General features: G+C 39.7%; 1 protein-coding gene across 3 annotated transcripts in view; it reads left to right on the forward strand.

Moving 5' to 3' along the window:
* Positions 1–16,777, forward strand: part of LOC140205281 (liprin-alpha-1-like) — a 161,388-nt gene that overhangs the window by 116,655 nt on the left and 27,956 nt on the right. For all 3 annotated transcript variants that reach the window (XM_072272774.1, XM_072272776.1, XM_072272775.1), the window contains exons 16-17: positions 4,959–5,098; positions 9,540–9,712. In XM_072272774.1, coding sequence (XP_072128875.1) covers positions 4,959–5,098; positions 9,540–9,712 — 313 coding nt within the window. The remainder of the gene's footprint in view (positions 1–4,958; positions 5,099–9,539; positions 9,713–16,777) is intronic.

Below are 16,777 nucleotides of genomic sequence, written 5' to 3' on the forward strand. Positions count from 1 at the left end.
TTCATAAACTGTCAAAGCAAGTGTGGAGTTTAAAAGTAAGGTATTAGAATGAAATAAACTAATTTCAGGGGTGGTAACTATGAACCTGCTAAATTGTTGAGAAAATTTAGTTTGGGAAAAGAAATCTAATCTTATGCTCAATGCTTAAGAATTTATAGGTAACTCTAGTGTAGATTATTTTCCAATGTGAATAGAAAATTAGTAAAAATAAACATATTTAATAAATTCTATAAACAAAATGATAACCAATTTTCCAGATTTATGGTTACAGACAAGTTGAGAAAGTTTTAGGAAAATGTATAATTATGTTAATAGTGATGTAATTGGGACTGGGGTACTTATTAATTTTAGTGTAATATAAATTCAGTCAACATTTACTTATTTTTAAATGTTGAACATTTCCATGTTTGCTCTGTCTTAAGGAAAGCATTCCTAAAAAACTCAAGTAAAAAGCTTACTGATATATTTTAAATACAGCATATTTACTTTTTCTTTAGTGTTTAATGGTAATTGGCAACAGATGTAATGCAAACAATATTTTAGTACTTGAAAGCTTTGTAGAAGCTTCCAGTAATTTAAAATGAGATATAGGTCATGAGCATGTAGTATAACATTTTCCAACTCATTTAAATTGGGAGTGGAATTCCTGTGTTAGTGCATTACCTCAACTTCCCCAAGATTTAATCTTAGAAAGCAGTAGGGAAATTTGTGAAAGTGACAATAGTGTTTAACATCAAACATTGTGTATCCTGTCTCTAAACCATCAACTTATGGCTCCAGTTAAACCAGTTAATTTGCTCATGTTGAATATAAACATTATTCTTCTGCTGCAGAGACTAAATGTTAAGAAATTCCTGTAATGAGTGCCACACCCAACAGCAAAATTCCATTTTTGCTGATGTAGCATAGCACATTCCTCTTGGGGACAATTTTATTACAAAGGAATAATTATATATTTGATTCACGTCAATTTTTTTGGTCATTCTGGTTCTGTTAATTGTTTTCACGCGGTGAATATTGGACTTAGGATTGAATAGGGTAGGTCAAAATTAAAAAGAATTGTGTAGATCTTTGACAGTCTAAGGAATTAAAAATGCCTTGCTGGAAGTGTTTTTTGGCCTATGTTGTATGTGGGATTTCACACAGCACACTTGCATTTGTTTTTCTTTTAACATTTACTTTGGGTGAAATTTGAGTCTTATGTCTCATGATTCAAAAATTTTACTGAGACAAAATTACCACATGAACTGCCTTGGTAATGCTGCCTAATAACTATGAGCTGTCTTTGATTTCGAGTGATCCTGGCTATTTTGAGGTGCTAGGATAAAATATTTATTAACCCCCTATTGTATTTTAGTACAAGTTGCACATCTGACTTATGATGAAATATGATTTTTTTTTGTTTTGAGTAGTGCCATTGTGTTTTACCTTTTCTTCATTCCTTCCTCTCCTCCGTGACAATTTTTCAGTCACTCTCCCAACATTCTTTCCTAACCCATTGCCCTATTTCATAACACATGTAATTCTACAAATCATGTTGCTCTGATAGCGCAAGCATTATAAATTGGTGCTGAGATTTGTAAACACAGAAGGATTATTTTGGCTCATTCCATTGACAAGTGGTTTTGATTGACATTGTATGTTAGACTGCAAATTTAGCATTACTTAGAAACAGACTTTGTATCTCCACAATGAATCCCAGGTTGCAGCTGCTCGAAATGTGAAACTAATGACATATTAGAGATGCCGAAACCAATTAATGTTTGAGGTTGATGACTTTTTCCAGTGGAAATTTAATGAATAAGATCATAGAATCAATAAAATTCACATTGTCAGGGAAGAACCTTACATGTTTTTGTTATACAAGATTCTGTAGATGTTGGAAATCTTGGGCAATACACCCAAAATGCTGGTGAGGCAGCACCTATGGAGAGGAATAAACTGGCCAAGACCCTTCATTAGGGCATTTTTGTTGTTCTGATGAAAAGTCATGGACCTGAAGCAAGAATTCTTTTGCTCTTTCTATAGGCGCTGCCTGACTCCCTGAGTACCTTCAGACTTTGTATTTCTGCATACTTGCCTTAAAATCGGCACGTTATTTGGTTATATTTAAGAAAATGTCCCTTTTTAGAAGTTGGAGGAATGTGCACACCTCTAATATAGTAATCAACAACAGCAGCAGCAATGTATTAACTCTTCACTTAATCAAGTGAACAATTAATGGCTCACTGTGGAAACTCCAGGCCTGACTGATTATTGGTCCATTTTTATTGCCAAAGAATCAATTGTCCATTTATTAAGATGTTACTAATTAAGCCAGCTAATGTATATTAATTGAGAATGTAAAATAAGAAATTTGCCTCTTTTTGTTTTTGGGACACTTTGATTTTCATTTACTGAAACAAGACTGAATGGTCACTAGAAACAGTTTTGCATAAGTATAACTCATTAAGATGACATGACTCAGAAACCGTACAATAGCTGTTCATAATTTTGATAAATATTTGCTTATTTCAGGGCATTCAATAGACATTTTTCACATTTGACTGGCAAACATAAACATTTTGAAATTAATAAAATTCAGATTGTTCAAGTAGTCTTCATAGCTCTTGTTTTTGTCATGTGTGCGATTTCTAATGCAATCAGATCTTGTCTAATCTTTTAAATCATTTTGTTATCCTAAATGACTCTCTCTTTTCCTTGCACGTCTGTCAGCCTAGTGATTTAAGGAAGCATCGTAGGAAGGTAATTGTATGAAATTGAACTTTGATTACCTGGCAACAGATTGTTGATCAGACACATTTATAATAATCTGCATCTCAATCAGTGCAACAGGAGCATCTTTCTCATGTGGCGGCTTTTTCCTCTCTCATTAAGCAGTTTTGAAAGGGTTTTGATAGGATTCATTTTACTTTCATCCTCTATTTTTGGTCCTAGCTCTGAATATTTGTGTAAATATTGTCCAGGTAAAGGAGCGAATGTTTTGTAAAGGCAAATCAAACTATTATTACAATTTTGCTATTCTTAAAGAGTAACACTTTGACAGAAAATGGTAAAGTGCTGTGGCTCATACAAAAACCCTAAATTAAACATGGGTGATGGGCTTGTCTGGAGGTGTTTTGGCAAACTGGATCCAAAATTGACATGGTAACAGAAAGAGGTAGTGGTGCATATGTATTTAGATGAAAATAATACAGTAGGTGGTCTGTTCAGGGTTTGTAGGTGACGTAAACATTTCTGGAGTTCTTGATAGTTTTGAAGTTTATCCCAACGTCCCCTGCCATTAACCAAGGAGCAAGTGAATCCCAGGTTGAAAACCCCGATCTAAGGGCACAGAGGCGTAAATCAACTGGAAAATTAAACCGAGTCATGGCAAATAAAATTTATTCAAGATGAATGTGACATAATGAACTTGGAGAAGTCAAATTTTTAGAGGAGGCGAGGACTTTAGTTACCTTCATGTTCAGAGATATCTTGGGGTTCTATGACAGTTCTATGAAAATAGAAACACTGTAGATTGAACAATTGCAAATGAGAAAATTTGCAGATGCTGGAAATCCAAACAACACACAAAATGCTGGAGGAACTCAGCAGGCCAGGCAGTACCTATGGAAAAGAGTATAGTCGATGCTTCAGACTTCATCAGGACTAGAGGAAGAAATGAAAAGTCAAAGTAAGAAGGTGGGGGGAGAGGGAGGAAGAAATGCAAAGTGGGAGGTGATGGGTGAAACTGGGAGAGGGGGATATGTGAAGTAAAGAGGTGGGAAATCAATTGGTGAAAGAGATAAAGGGCTGGAAAAAGGAGAATCTGATAGGAGAGGACGGAGAAAGGGAAGAGGGAGGAGCATGATATGGAGGCGATGGGCAGGTAAGGAGATGAGGTGAGAGGGAGAAATGGGAATGGGGAATGTTGAAGGGGAGTTCAAGGAATCAACGTTCATACCATCAGGTTGGAGGCTACCCAGATGGAATGTAAGGTGCACCTCCGAACTGAGTGTGCCCTCATCGCAGCAGTAGAGGAGGCCATGGACTAACATGCTGGAATGGGTGGTAGAATTAAAATGGACGGTCACTGGTAGCTCCAATTTTTTCTGGTCGAAGGAGCTTAGGTGCTCAACAAAGTGTTCTCTATCTACTTCCGGTCTCACTGATATACAGGAGGCCACACTGGGAGTATCTGAGAGGTCATCTGTGTTTTTCTCCATACGTTAGGGTTTCCAGGTTTATGTACCTCTATGGCTGCTCTACTAAATAACTTTAAGGACTGATGATGTCTGCAAGTACTTGCAACTGACATAACTTTATTCTTGAAAGTCAAAATCTGTATTCACACTTCATATATTGTCTGCTTTGGTCATTCATTTTAAATATTTAAAGTGAAGGTAGATATATTTTTGAAAGATTGAAGGCATGGGAGATCTGGAGGATTTGAGATCTGTGGTAGATCAGCCATAATCGTATTTAATGAGGGGCAGGCTTGAGAGCCTGGGGGTGGCTTGCTCCTTTTTTCTTGTGGAAACCCCTCCCCCCACCACCATCATGCAAGGAAAGATTGTGCTTAATCTTTTTTTCCCAAGGCATCTTGTTTCACTGGACTGCTTTGATTTTCTTTTTATGTTACTCGTATGTAACTTTTGCTGCCCTTTTTTATTATAACCTTTCAAGATCATTTACTGCATCACAACAGATTTGAGATGTGAGCTGTTGCATTGTCTTGTCTTTTCTAAGTGTTTATCTTCACAAATGAGGAACTCACAGTTAAGTGTCTCAGCTTCCTGTGCCATGGTAATTCTGTCCAAGTATCCCTGCTTGCTGCATTGTGCTTGTGGTTTCATTGTGATGCTCATTTTAGTTGATGTGATGGCGTCAACATTTTTATATAATCGGTGGTATTTTTAAAGCTGTTACCCTTTTTTTTATTTTAATCATTTACTCATTTAAAATAACTTTAATCTCAGATGGCAAAAGAGGATGGTCGAGATGATAAAACAACGATAAGGTGTGAAACATCACCACCTTCTACTCCAAGGTCCATCAGATTAGATCGGATTAGCCAAGGTGCCACTGCCAGCCAGGAGGATATACGGGATATAAGAAGGTAATACTTTTTAAAAAATGTAATGATGTCTAGAAACTGAGATGCACTTTCAGAATCATATCACACAATTTCTTACCGCCTTCACTATACTATGCGACGACACAGAATCTTTGTGTGCAGTGCTCCTGAAAGTTCAGTTAACTTAGAAATAATGACTGTCAACATCAGCTGGTATTATTGTTCCCAAGGGAAACTTTGTTTTTATAACTTATGGACCCAGGTCCTTCACTACCTTGTAGGCTTATTTCCTGCAGTGTGTAATGGGCCATGTCATTTTTTTGAATAGAGTAGCAATACTTGTTTGAGATCTACCATCAAGGTATCCTTAGCCTATATCAGTGCCTCTTCAGAAAACATAACCTATGCACAGTGATGGATTCAGGAAATTGCAGCCAAGGGGTATAAACAACACTTGTGGGCTTATGGGCTTTATAAAATCTCTCAAGAAATTCCCTGTCAGCCTGGTAAATGAAGGCAGGTCTTGTGGGAGCCAACTTGGATAATGTTGCATAGTGAAAAGATCCTAACGGCATGAATTGAAGGTCACAAAAAGCAGCCAATGTAGTATCATCATCAGAATGGCTTACCAAAAGGGAAATTTTGGAAGCTTTCTGCCGTTTTGAGAAAGTGATTCTTATCTTTTGAAGATGGCAGTCAAATATGGACCACAGTGTTAGATGTAGCTGCATGATGGGAAATGTAATGCTTGGCTGTGAGGAACTTTATCAAAGGTGTATAAAATTATGAGAGGCATAGATAAAGTTGAGAGCCCACACCTTTTTTCCCCAGCATGGCAATGGCCAATACCAGCGGATGTCCATTTTAAGGTGAGCAGAGGAATATTTAGAGGGCATATCAGAGGTACAACAGAGATATTCAAAAGACTCTTTAGATAGCTGATGGCTGAAAGATCAATAGATCGAATGAGCTGTGTAGGTGGGAAGGGTTAGACTGATCATGTATTAGTCTTATTTCAGTTGGCATGATATCAAGGGCCCAAGGGCCTGTACTGTGCTGCACTGTTCTGTATTCTATGTTAAATGAAGAAGAATGCTGTCCACTTGTTCATTGACCTCTTTTAAGCCTCATCCTTCAGCATCGTGATCAGTCACAGGAAAATCCCTTGCCTTCAGTGTTGCAAGCTCCTTCAAGCTCAGATTCACCAACACCAGCTCCTGAATTTCAGTGACAATTCTGCCTCTAAACTCCCCATTGACATCTTGACAGGCCAATTTAGAAGTAGGAGTATATCACACTTGTTTAAAGCTTGTTCCATTATTCAATAAATTTATGCTGATCTAATTACATTTTGGTTCTGTATTTCCATCTGCTTGCAGTAATATTTTACCCCCTTGCTTATCATGAATGTACCTCAAAGAAAATTCTGCTTTCACTGCACTTTGAGGAAGCAAGCTCGAAGGAGACTGAGTCCTCTGAGCAATAGTTTTATTTAGTTTCCTCTGATGTATTTTTAAGTATTTAGTGTTTTTATCTAGGTCTTTGAACTCAATTGCAACTAAAGTTTGACATTGAAACTATTGGGAAATGTCATTCAAATTGATTTTTCACTTAAGATGTTTTCCTAGAATGCAACCTGTTCATAATTCAAGGCATGTCTGTACTTGCATTTGCATTTTTTTGCTTAGTCAATAAACTGACCTGTAGGAATGTGGTGCAATATAATCATCAAGTGATATTGAAAGCAACACACATAAAAGTTGCTGGTGAATGCATCAGGTCAGGCAGCATCTCTAGGAAGAGGTACAGTCGACGTTTCGGGCGGAGACCCTTCGTCAGGACTAACTGAAAGAAGAGCTAGTAAGAGATTTGAAAGGGGGAGAGGGAGATCCGAAATGATAGGAGAGGACAGGAGGGGGAGGGATGGAGCCAAGAGCTGGACAGTTGATTGGCAAAAGGGATATGAGAGGATCATGGGACAGGAGGCCTAGGGAGAAAGAAAAGGGGGAGGGGGGAAACCCAGAGGATGGGCAAGGGGTATAGTGAGAGGGGAAGAGAGAGAAAAAGAATGTGTATATAAATAACGGATGGGTTACGAGGGGGAGGTGAGGCATTAGCGGAAATTTGAGAAGTCAATGTTCATGCCATCAGGTTGGAGGCTACCCAGACGGAATATAAGGTGTTGTTCCTCCAAGCTGAGTGTGGCTTCATCTTTACAGCAGAGGAGGCTGTGGATAGACATATCGGAATGGGACGTGAAATGTGTGGCCAATGGGAGATCCAGCTTTCTCTGGCGGACAGAGAATTGAGATACTGAGTTGGTGACATTTTAACAAGAGCAATGCAATAATGTACTTCTGATGTTTGATTAGCTAGTCGACATCTTATTAGAAACTTGTTTCACCGTAATTTTGATAGAAAGGCATGGAACCCATTTAACTGAAGTTCTGTCATAGTTGATTACATAAAATGTCACAGATGGAGTAATACTTAATTGTCAAGAAAATTCATTGGAACAGAAGATAATGAGTAATCAAAAATAACTTTAGCAACTTTACCCAAAAAGAAGCAATAAGACTGGCAGTTCATACTTAGGAATAAACTTTTTAGTATAGGAACAATAATTTGGGGAAATTGGATACACTTTTAAAACCTCACTAATTGAAAATAAAGTACGGAGAATGTCACTTTCATTATTTCAAGCCATTTACATGTTCTTGCATAAACCTTGCTGAAAGATTTTTAAAGAACAAGTTTGCTGTTATAGAATTTTCATGCTTCAATCCCTATTGAAGGCTTAACTTATTTGGACAGAGTCAACATTAAAAAAATCAGAATCAGGCCTAATATCACCAGCATAAGTCGTGAAATTTGTTACCTTTGCGGCAGCAGTACAAGGCAATACATAATAAAGGGGAAAACACTTGAATTACAGTAAGTATATATATTATAATTTAAATAAGCAGTGCAAAATTAAAAGATAATGAGGAAGTGTTCATGGGTTCAATGTCCATTCAGAAATTGGATGGCAGAGGGGAAGAAGCTGTTCCTGAACTGTTGAATGTGTGCCTTCACACTTCTGTAACTCCTTGATGGTAGCAATGAGAACAAAGCATGACCTGGGTGATGGGGGTCCTTAATGATGAGCACTCTCTTTTTGAGCCATCGCTCCTTGAAGACATCCTGGATACTACGGAGGCTAGTGCTTATGATAGAGCTCGCTGAGCTTGCAGCTTACTTCGACCCTGTGCAGAGCTCAACCCCACCCCCCCCATACCAGATAGCCAGTTACCGATTTTACTAATGGTTAATCTGTACCTAAAGTTTCTTCATGAAATTTAATGTCATAGCGCCCACTTGGCCTGTGATGACAATCAAATGCCCAAATGCAGTGATCCTGCACTTATCCCATTTTATTCTCCCAACATGCACTTCAGCTCCCTCCAGATTCTAATACTCACTCACTCATTAGAGGTACTTTACAGAGGCCACTCAACTGGAGGAAGAAACTGGAGCACTTAAGTTGTCTAGGCATAAAAGGCTACAGGCTAACACTGTAAGATGGAATTAGTATTGATGGATATAAACTGGATGGCATGCATGTTGTTGGTTGAATAGCTTCTCTATGCTGTATGAGTCTACATTCAGTGGCCACTTTGGTAGGTACAGAAGATACCAAAAAATGTAGCACTTTCTGTATGTTCATGGTCTTCTGCTGTAGCCCATCCACTTCAAGGTTTGATGAGTAGTGCATTCAGAGATGCTGTTCTGCACACCACTGGTTACTTGAGCTGCTTTTACTTTCCTGTCAGCTTGAACTGGTCTGGCCCTTATCCCCTGACTCTCTCATTAAAAAGATGTTTTTACCCACAGATTGCCGCTCATTGGATGTTTTATTGCACCATTCTCTGTAAACTTCAGACAATGTTGAGCATGAAACTCCCAGTTGATCAGCAATTTATGAAATACTCAAACTACCTTCTCTGGCACCAACAATCATTCCACGGCCAAAGTTACTTAGATCACATTTCTTGCCCATTCTCATGTTTGGTCTGTACAGCAACTGAACCTCTTGAACATGTCTGCATGCTCTAATGCATTGAGGTGCTGCCTTATGATTGGCTGTTTAGATATTTGCATTAACAAGCAGGTGTACTTAATAAAGTGGCCACTAAGTGTATGGCTCTATGACACCAGGATACCCAGAGGAAACCCACGTGGTTACAGATAGAAAGTGGCATTACCATAGGTGAGGATTGAACCCCGGTTGCTGGGGGCAGTGTGGCAGCAGCTCTACTGACTGTAGCCCTGTTGTCTTTGCAAATTGAAAATAAATTAGTGTACCGTTTTTGGATCTGGTTTGAAGCTTGTGTTTTTGCATTGATGTATCTTAAACTGAACTGTTTTTACAAACTTTCTACTATTTGTGAGAACAGTGCAATTAATACTATTTTCTTCTGTTCTTTAAATGTAACTCGAATAGTTCAACTGGATCTCAGGATGGTCAAACAAGCAACCCCAGTAGCAGCAACAGCAGCCAAGATTCTCTTCACAAAGCCCCCAAAAAGAAAAGTATAAAATCTTCCATTGGGCGACTCTTTGGTAAGAAAGAAAAGGGTCGGCTTGGACAGCCCGGCAAAGATCCCACAGGGCAAGGTTGGTTTGGAAGTCAAAAAGAAAACTTTGGAATGAATAACTTCTTTCTCAACAAGTTTTTAAACTTCAAATATAATTTGTCCTGTTAGACTTTTATCCTTACTTTCATTTAAAATTTGCCTTCTTGTTTCTCTCGATCAAATGACTGTCCATCAATCTTGGCCCTCTTTATTTGCTACCTTCTGAAGCTCAGGCTGCAGCTCCACTCTGGTGTTTTTGAGTTATGTGGATTGGATTGAATTTTGAATTGTACTTTGGTTTAGTGCTTGTCTGCATGTTGTAGGCTTGGCCTGAAATCTCTTTGTAAAATACCACATTAATTTGGACAGGTTGGTTAATAACTAATACACCCTCTGTGGTATTTGGCCTTCAAGTTTTAACAATATGGAGTGCTTCTGACAATTACGATGGTTTTCAGAATGTTAAGTTGTATACCTCTATCTTTGGTTTATGCCTGGCTAGTAATTTTGTCCTGATGAACTTGTACGCACTATTGACTATGATATCTGAAATAGTTACTTACAAGTCTAATCCTTTTTGTTTTAAAAAGAAAAGCAACCAGTGCAGTCTGTTTTCAGAGCTAGAATTTTCTTTCTGGCTAATATCCTAAATCTCCTCTGCACTTTCCTCATTGTAATCATTGTATGATGACCAGGTTCTTAAGCTACAGCCCAGTCAGTATTGTACACAGTTCTCTGCTCTTATAATCTATGTTTTGGGTAAATTAAAGGATACCAATGCCTAATTTCCATGTGCCACTCTTCTGCCCAATTGACCAATCTGTCTACTCCTTGGAGCATGAGACATGACCAATACTTATACCAAAGCAATCTTCTTTATCATGCCTGTTCATTGAAACTAAAATTTAAATATGTAACATAAGTAAGCAATGGATATAAATCCCAGTGGATCTTCATTTAAAATAACTTTCCAATTGTAAAAATGCTCATCAAACATTATCTTTCTCTTCCTTCCAAAAATCAGTTTTGTGGGATTTCCAGGAGACTTTCGGCCTCCCCAGTGGCCACATCTGCACCAGATGCATCAAGGTGCAGCTCTCTGGAGACCATGTTAGGGAACTGGAGCTGCAGCTCGATGACCTTCAGCTTGTAAGGGAAAGTGAGGAAGTGATAGACAGGAGTTACAGCAAGGTAGTCGCCCGAAGGCTACAGGAGATAGATGACCCCCAGAAGAGGGAAGGAAGAATATCAGATAGTGGAGAGCACCCTTTTGGCCATCCCTCTCAACAATAAGTACTCCATTTTGAGTACTGTTTGGGGGTGAGGGGAGGTGGAAGTGACCTATCTGGGACAAGCACAGCGGCTGTACTTCTGGCACTGATTCTGGCCCTGTAGCTCAGAAGGGTAGGGAGCTGAAGAGGATGGCAGCACATTTGGGGACTCAATAGTCAGGAGGACAGATGGGTGATTCTGTGGATGTGAAAATTAAATACAGATGGTAGTTTGCCTTCCAGGTGCCAGGGTCCGCAATGTTTCTGAACGTGTCCAGAATATCCTGAAAAGGGACGGTGAGCAACCAGAGGTCATGGTATATATTGGTAGAGAAAGGAAGGAGGGCCAGAAAAAAAAGAGTACAGGGAGTTAAGAAAGAAGTTGAGAAGTAGGACTTCAAGGGTGGTAATCTCAGAATTGCTGCCTATTCCACGTGACAGTAAAGATAGAAATAGAATGAGGTGGCAGATAAATGTGTGACTGAAGAATTGGAGCAGGGGGCAGGGATTCAGATTTTGGGATAATTGGGACCTTTTCTGGGGCAGCTGGGACCTGTACAAAAGGAATGGGTTATGCTTGAATCCGAGGGGGAGAAATATTCTTGCGGGTAAGTTTACCAGAGCCATTGGGGGTGGTTTAAACTAATATGGTGGGGGATGGGAACCAGTATGATAGAGCTGAGGATGAGCCAGCAGGTTTACAAGTAGATGATGGGTGTAACATGAATGTAAGGAAGGATAAGCCAGTGATTGGGTACAAATGCAGACAGAGCACAGAGTTAAATTGTACCACAGAGGCAACATTCAAAAGTGAGAAGAATGCAGTCCTGAAGGTGCTATATTTAAATGCACATAGCATTCAGAATAAGGTGGGTGAACTTGTGCAATTAGAGATGGGTTGGTATGATGTTGTGGGTGTCACTGAGTCGTGGCTGAAAGAAGGCCATAGTTGGAAGCTTAACATCAAAGGATATACTTTGTATCGAAAGGACAGGTAGGAAGGCATAGTTGGTAATGTGGTTCTGTTGATAAGAGATGGAATTGCATTTTTTAGAAAGAGTTGATATAGGGTCAGAGAACGTTGAATCTTTGTGGGTAAAGTTAAGAAAGTGCAAAGGTGAAAAAAACTATTATGGGAATTGTATATTGGCCTCCAAGTAGTAACCAAGATGTGGGGTTGAGGTTGCAAAGGGAGCTGGAAAAGGCATGTAATAAGGGTAATGACATAATTGCAATGGGGGACTTCAATATGCAGGGGATTTGGGAAAATCAGGCTGGCGTCGGATTGCAAGAGAGGGAATTTGTTGAATGCCTGTGAGATGACTTTTTAGAGCAGCTTGTGCTTGAGTCTACTCGGGGAAAGGCTATTTTAGATCGGGTGTTGTATAATAATCCACATCTTATTTGGGAGCTTAATGTAATGGAACCTTTAGGAGACAGTGATCATTAAATGATTGAATTCGTACTGCAATTTGAGAGGAAGAAGCCTAAGTCGCATGTATCAGTATTGCAATGGAATAAATGGAATTTCAGAGGCACGAGGGAGGAGGTTTCCCAGGTGGATTAGAGGATACTGGCAGGGATGACAGTAGAGCAGAGATGGCTGAAGTTCCTGGGAATAGTTCACAGGTGCAGGATGGATGTGTCCCAGGGAAGAAGTTCTCAAATGGCAGAGGTAGGCAACCGTGGCTGACCTGGGAAATTAAAGACTACATAAAAGCCAAGGAAAGGACATGCAAGTTAGCAAAAGTGGGTGGAAAATTGGATGATTGGGAAACTTTTAAAATCCAACAAAAGACAACTGACAAAAGCTATAAGAAGGGAAAAGATGAACTGAGGGCAGACTTGCAGATAATATAAAGCAGGATACCAAAAGTATTTTCAGCTATATAAAGAGTAAAAGGGAGATGAGAGTTGATATTGGACCACTGGAAAATGATGCTGGTGAGGTAGTAATGGGAGACAAAGAAATGGCAGATGAACTTAATGGGTACTTTGCATCTGTCTTCACTGTGGAGGACACTAGCAGTGTGCCAGAGGTCCATGAGTGTCAGGGAGCAGGGATGAGTGCATTTGCTATTACAAGGTAAATAAGTACTAAGCAAACTCAAAGGTCTTAAGGTAGATAAGTCACCTATACAGATGGACTACATCCCAGAGACAGAGAGGCTGATGAAGGGATATTGGATGCATTGGTCATAATCTTTTAAGAATCACTTGATTCTGGCATCGTCCCAGAGGACAGGAAGATTGCAAATGTCACTCCACTCTTTAAGAGGGGAGGAAGGCAAAAGAAAGGAAATTATAGGCCATTTAGCCTAACCTCAATGGTTGGGAAAGTGTTGGAGTCTGTTATCAAGGATGAGGTTTTGGGGTACTTGGAGACTAATGATAAAATAAGTCTAAGTCAGAGTCAGCATGGTTTCTGTAAAGGGAAGTCTTGCCTGACAAATCTGTTGGAGTTGTTCGAGGAAGTAACAAGTAGATTGGATAAAGGGGAGGCAGTTAATGTCATTTACTTGAATATTTCAGAAAGTATCTGATAAGCTGCCACACTTGAGGCTGCTTAACAACATAAAATCCTATGCCATTACAGGAAAGCTACTGGCATGGATAGAGGAATGGCTGACAGATATGAGGCAGCAAGTGGGAGTAAAAGGGGCCTTTTCTGATCGGCTGCCAGTGACTAGTGGTGTTCCTCAGGGGTCAATATTGGGAGTGCTGCTTTTCAAGTTGTTTGTCAATTATTTGGATAATGGAATTTCTGGCTTTGTGGCAAAGTTTTCAGGTGATATGAAGATAGCTGGAGGGGTAGGTAGTGCTGAAGATGCAATGCGATTGCTGCAGAACTACAAATCAGAAGAATGGGGAAAACGTGGCAGATGGAATACGGTGTTGGAAATGTATGATAATGCATTTTGGTAAAAGGAACAATAGTGTGGACAACTATTCAGGTGGGGAGAAGGTTCAAACATCAGAGGTGCAGTGGGACTTGGGAGTCCTCGTGCAAGACTCCCAGTAGATTAATTTGCAGGTTCAGTCTGTGGTAAAGAAGACTAATGCAATGTTGACATTTATTTCAAGGGGATTAGAGTATTAAAGCAAAGAGATGATGCCGAGGCTTTATAAGACACTAACTAGTAAGGCTGCACTTGTAGTATTGTCAACAGTTTTGAGCCCCGTATCTCAGAAGGGATGTGTTGTCGTTAGACAGAGTCCAGAAGGGGTTCACGAGGATTCTGGGAATGAAGGGGTTAACATATGATGAGCATTTGGCAGCTTTGGGCCTGTACTTGCTGGAATCTAGAAGAATGCAGATCTCATTGAAACCAACCGAATGTTGAAAGGACTAGATAGGGTGGATATGGAGAAGATGTTTCCTATGGTGGGAGTAACCAGAACTAGAGGGCACAACCTCAAAATTGAGAGGCGACCTTTTAGAACAGAGGTAAGGAGGAATTTTTTTAGCCAGAGTGGTGAATCTGTAGAATACTCTGCCACACACTGCAGTGGAGGTCAAGTCCATCAGTATATTTAAGGTGGAAGTTGATCGCTTTCTGACTGGTCAGGTTATTCAAGGATATGGTGAGAAGGCGGGTGTGTGGTTGAGTGGGATCTGGGATCAGCCATGATGGAAATGCCTAATTCTGCTCCTGTCTTGTGGTCTTAATATTAAATCCACTGATTCAATGTTAAAGTCATTCTCCTTTAGATCCCATGGATGATTACTTTCTTTCTTGGCCTGCATATGTAAGTGTGTTTAAAAACCTTATTAAAATATTCAGTCTCCTTTATGCCTCTACAAAATTCTATCAAATTAGTCATGCTCAACATTCCCTTTTCAAATCTATCTTTATAAGACCCCATATGACATAAGAACAGATTTAGGCCACCACCATTCCATCATGGCTGATTTATTATCCCTCCCAACTCCATTCTTCTGCCTTCTCCCCATAACCATTAACACCTTTTCTAACAAGTCTATGAACCTCCACTTGAAACATACACAATGACTTTACCTCCACAGCTGTCTGTGGTAATGAATTCCACAGATTCACCACACTGGCTAAACAAATACCCCCTCATCTCTGATGTCCTTGCTTTCTGAGGTTGTGCTATCTGGTCCTAGACTCCAAGTCCATCATTAATCTTCACTTTTCTGAATGAAGGGTCAAAACTATTCGCTATTTCCAACAAATATACTTGCAGATTTAATGCAGTTTGCCAAAATAAATTGTTTAAGTGAATATACACCCCTTAATTAAGTGTAATTTAAGTGTTTTGCTTTCATTAGCCATTTTCTAAATGGGTTTAGAAGTGGCTAGCAAAGCTTGCGTTGCAATAACGTCGTAATTTAAAATGTGTATTGGCTATTACTAATTAAACACTCGGGACAGATATTTAATTCTCTGTACCAGATGCGAAATTGCCAAAGCAAATCAGCCATCAACGAGATAAACTGTTTAATTTTCACTTCCATTAAAATCATCAAGAATGCCATTTTATCCCCATGCTCCATGCGGTAATATTTGTGTATACCTATGAAATTTAAAACGCTTTGTTGCATTTGAAACTCCTGACTTTCCTCCTTCTAAGAACATTAAAGTTGCTAATATTTTGTTTTTAAATGGAAGGGGTATTGCCTTTGTAACGTTCCGTTATATTGGCTCGTGTATGTCTAGGGGAAATCCCGCCCAGCACCTGCTTCAACACTCCCCTCAGGGTCAGTCGCCGCCCGAATCAATCACAAACATCAATCATCAGCCAGCACACCCAGTAAATTTTTAACAAATACACTTTATAGATATTACTAATTCTATGACATTAATATACATTTGATACAGAGAGGAAAGTAATGGGGAAAAGAAAAGGCGCCAACACTTATCAAAGTCCAAGTTCTTCGCGCGCTACCGTTGGAGCTCAGTTCGACGTCAGACGACCACCCAAATTCCGTCGACCCACGGCTCGGGACCACCCGGAGTGATCGACCGGAGCCTCTCCGCACGTCCGCCGTCCTCCTCGTCTCCCCTCTGACTCCCTGCCAAAACTCAGTCCACAGTCATATCATACAGCATGGCATCCGAAAACAAAACGATACATAACCACGCATTGGCTAATAGAACCTGGTTATCTCATTTAAAGTAAAACAAACTGTTAGCGCAAACTCTCTGCAGCGTTAAAACACAACAAAGCAGCATTCCACAGATTAACATAACAAAATCGTCATTTTAAATGTAATAAAAGAAAGACCCCGTACACCTTAATTAGAAGTCATTTTGTTTTCTCTGCTTTTAGAGGAAGCAAGGAAAAGAAACATCTGGATTATCGCAACATGTAGGGAACAGATGTGTTCCTTATTTTGTTTGATGTGGCATCTGATATCTCCATTATCATCACAAAGGACAATTCCATACTTGTAATGCATCCACACTGTTTCCTTTGAACTACACAACCTTCACATCTCCCTCTTTGCACCCACACTGCTGACACCCAAATGGATTTAAATCCCCAGTCCTGCTGAAGGGCCTCGGCCCAAAATGTCAGCTGTACTCTTTTCCATAGGTGCTGCCTGGCCTGCTGAGTTCCTCCAGCATTGTGTGTTTGTGTGTGTGTGTGTGGTTTGGATTTCTAGCATCTGCAGATTTTCTCTTGTCCGTGATTAAATCAGCATTATCTGGTCTTCCAATTAACTGTGGTTCACGGCTCTTACGCTAAGTCCACACTAGACTGGATAAATCTGTAACCGAAGCTTTTTCTCTTCATTTTGACCCTCCGTCCACTCTGAAATGGCGTTTTCCTCCCCCAAAAATGGAGCTTTTCTAAAACACTGTCCA

This window comes from Mobula birostris, chromosome 11 (genome assembly GCF_030028105.1).
Source record: "Mobula birostris isolate sMobBir1 chromosome 11, sMobBir1.hap1, whole genome shotgun sequence".
In the NCBI taxonomy this organism is placed as follows: domain Eukaryota; kingdom Metazoa; phylum Chordata; class Chondrichthyes; order Myliobatiformes; family Myliobatidae; genus Mobula; species Mobula birostris.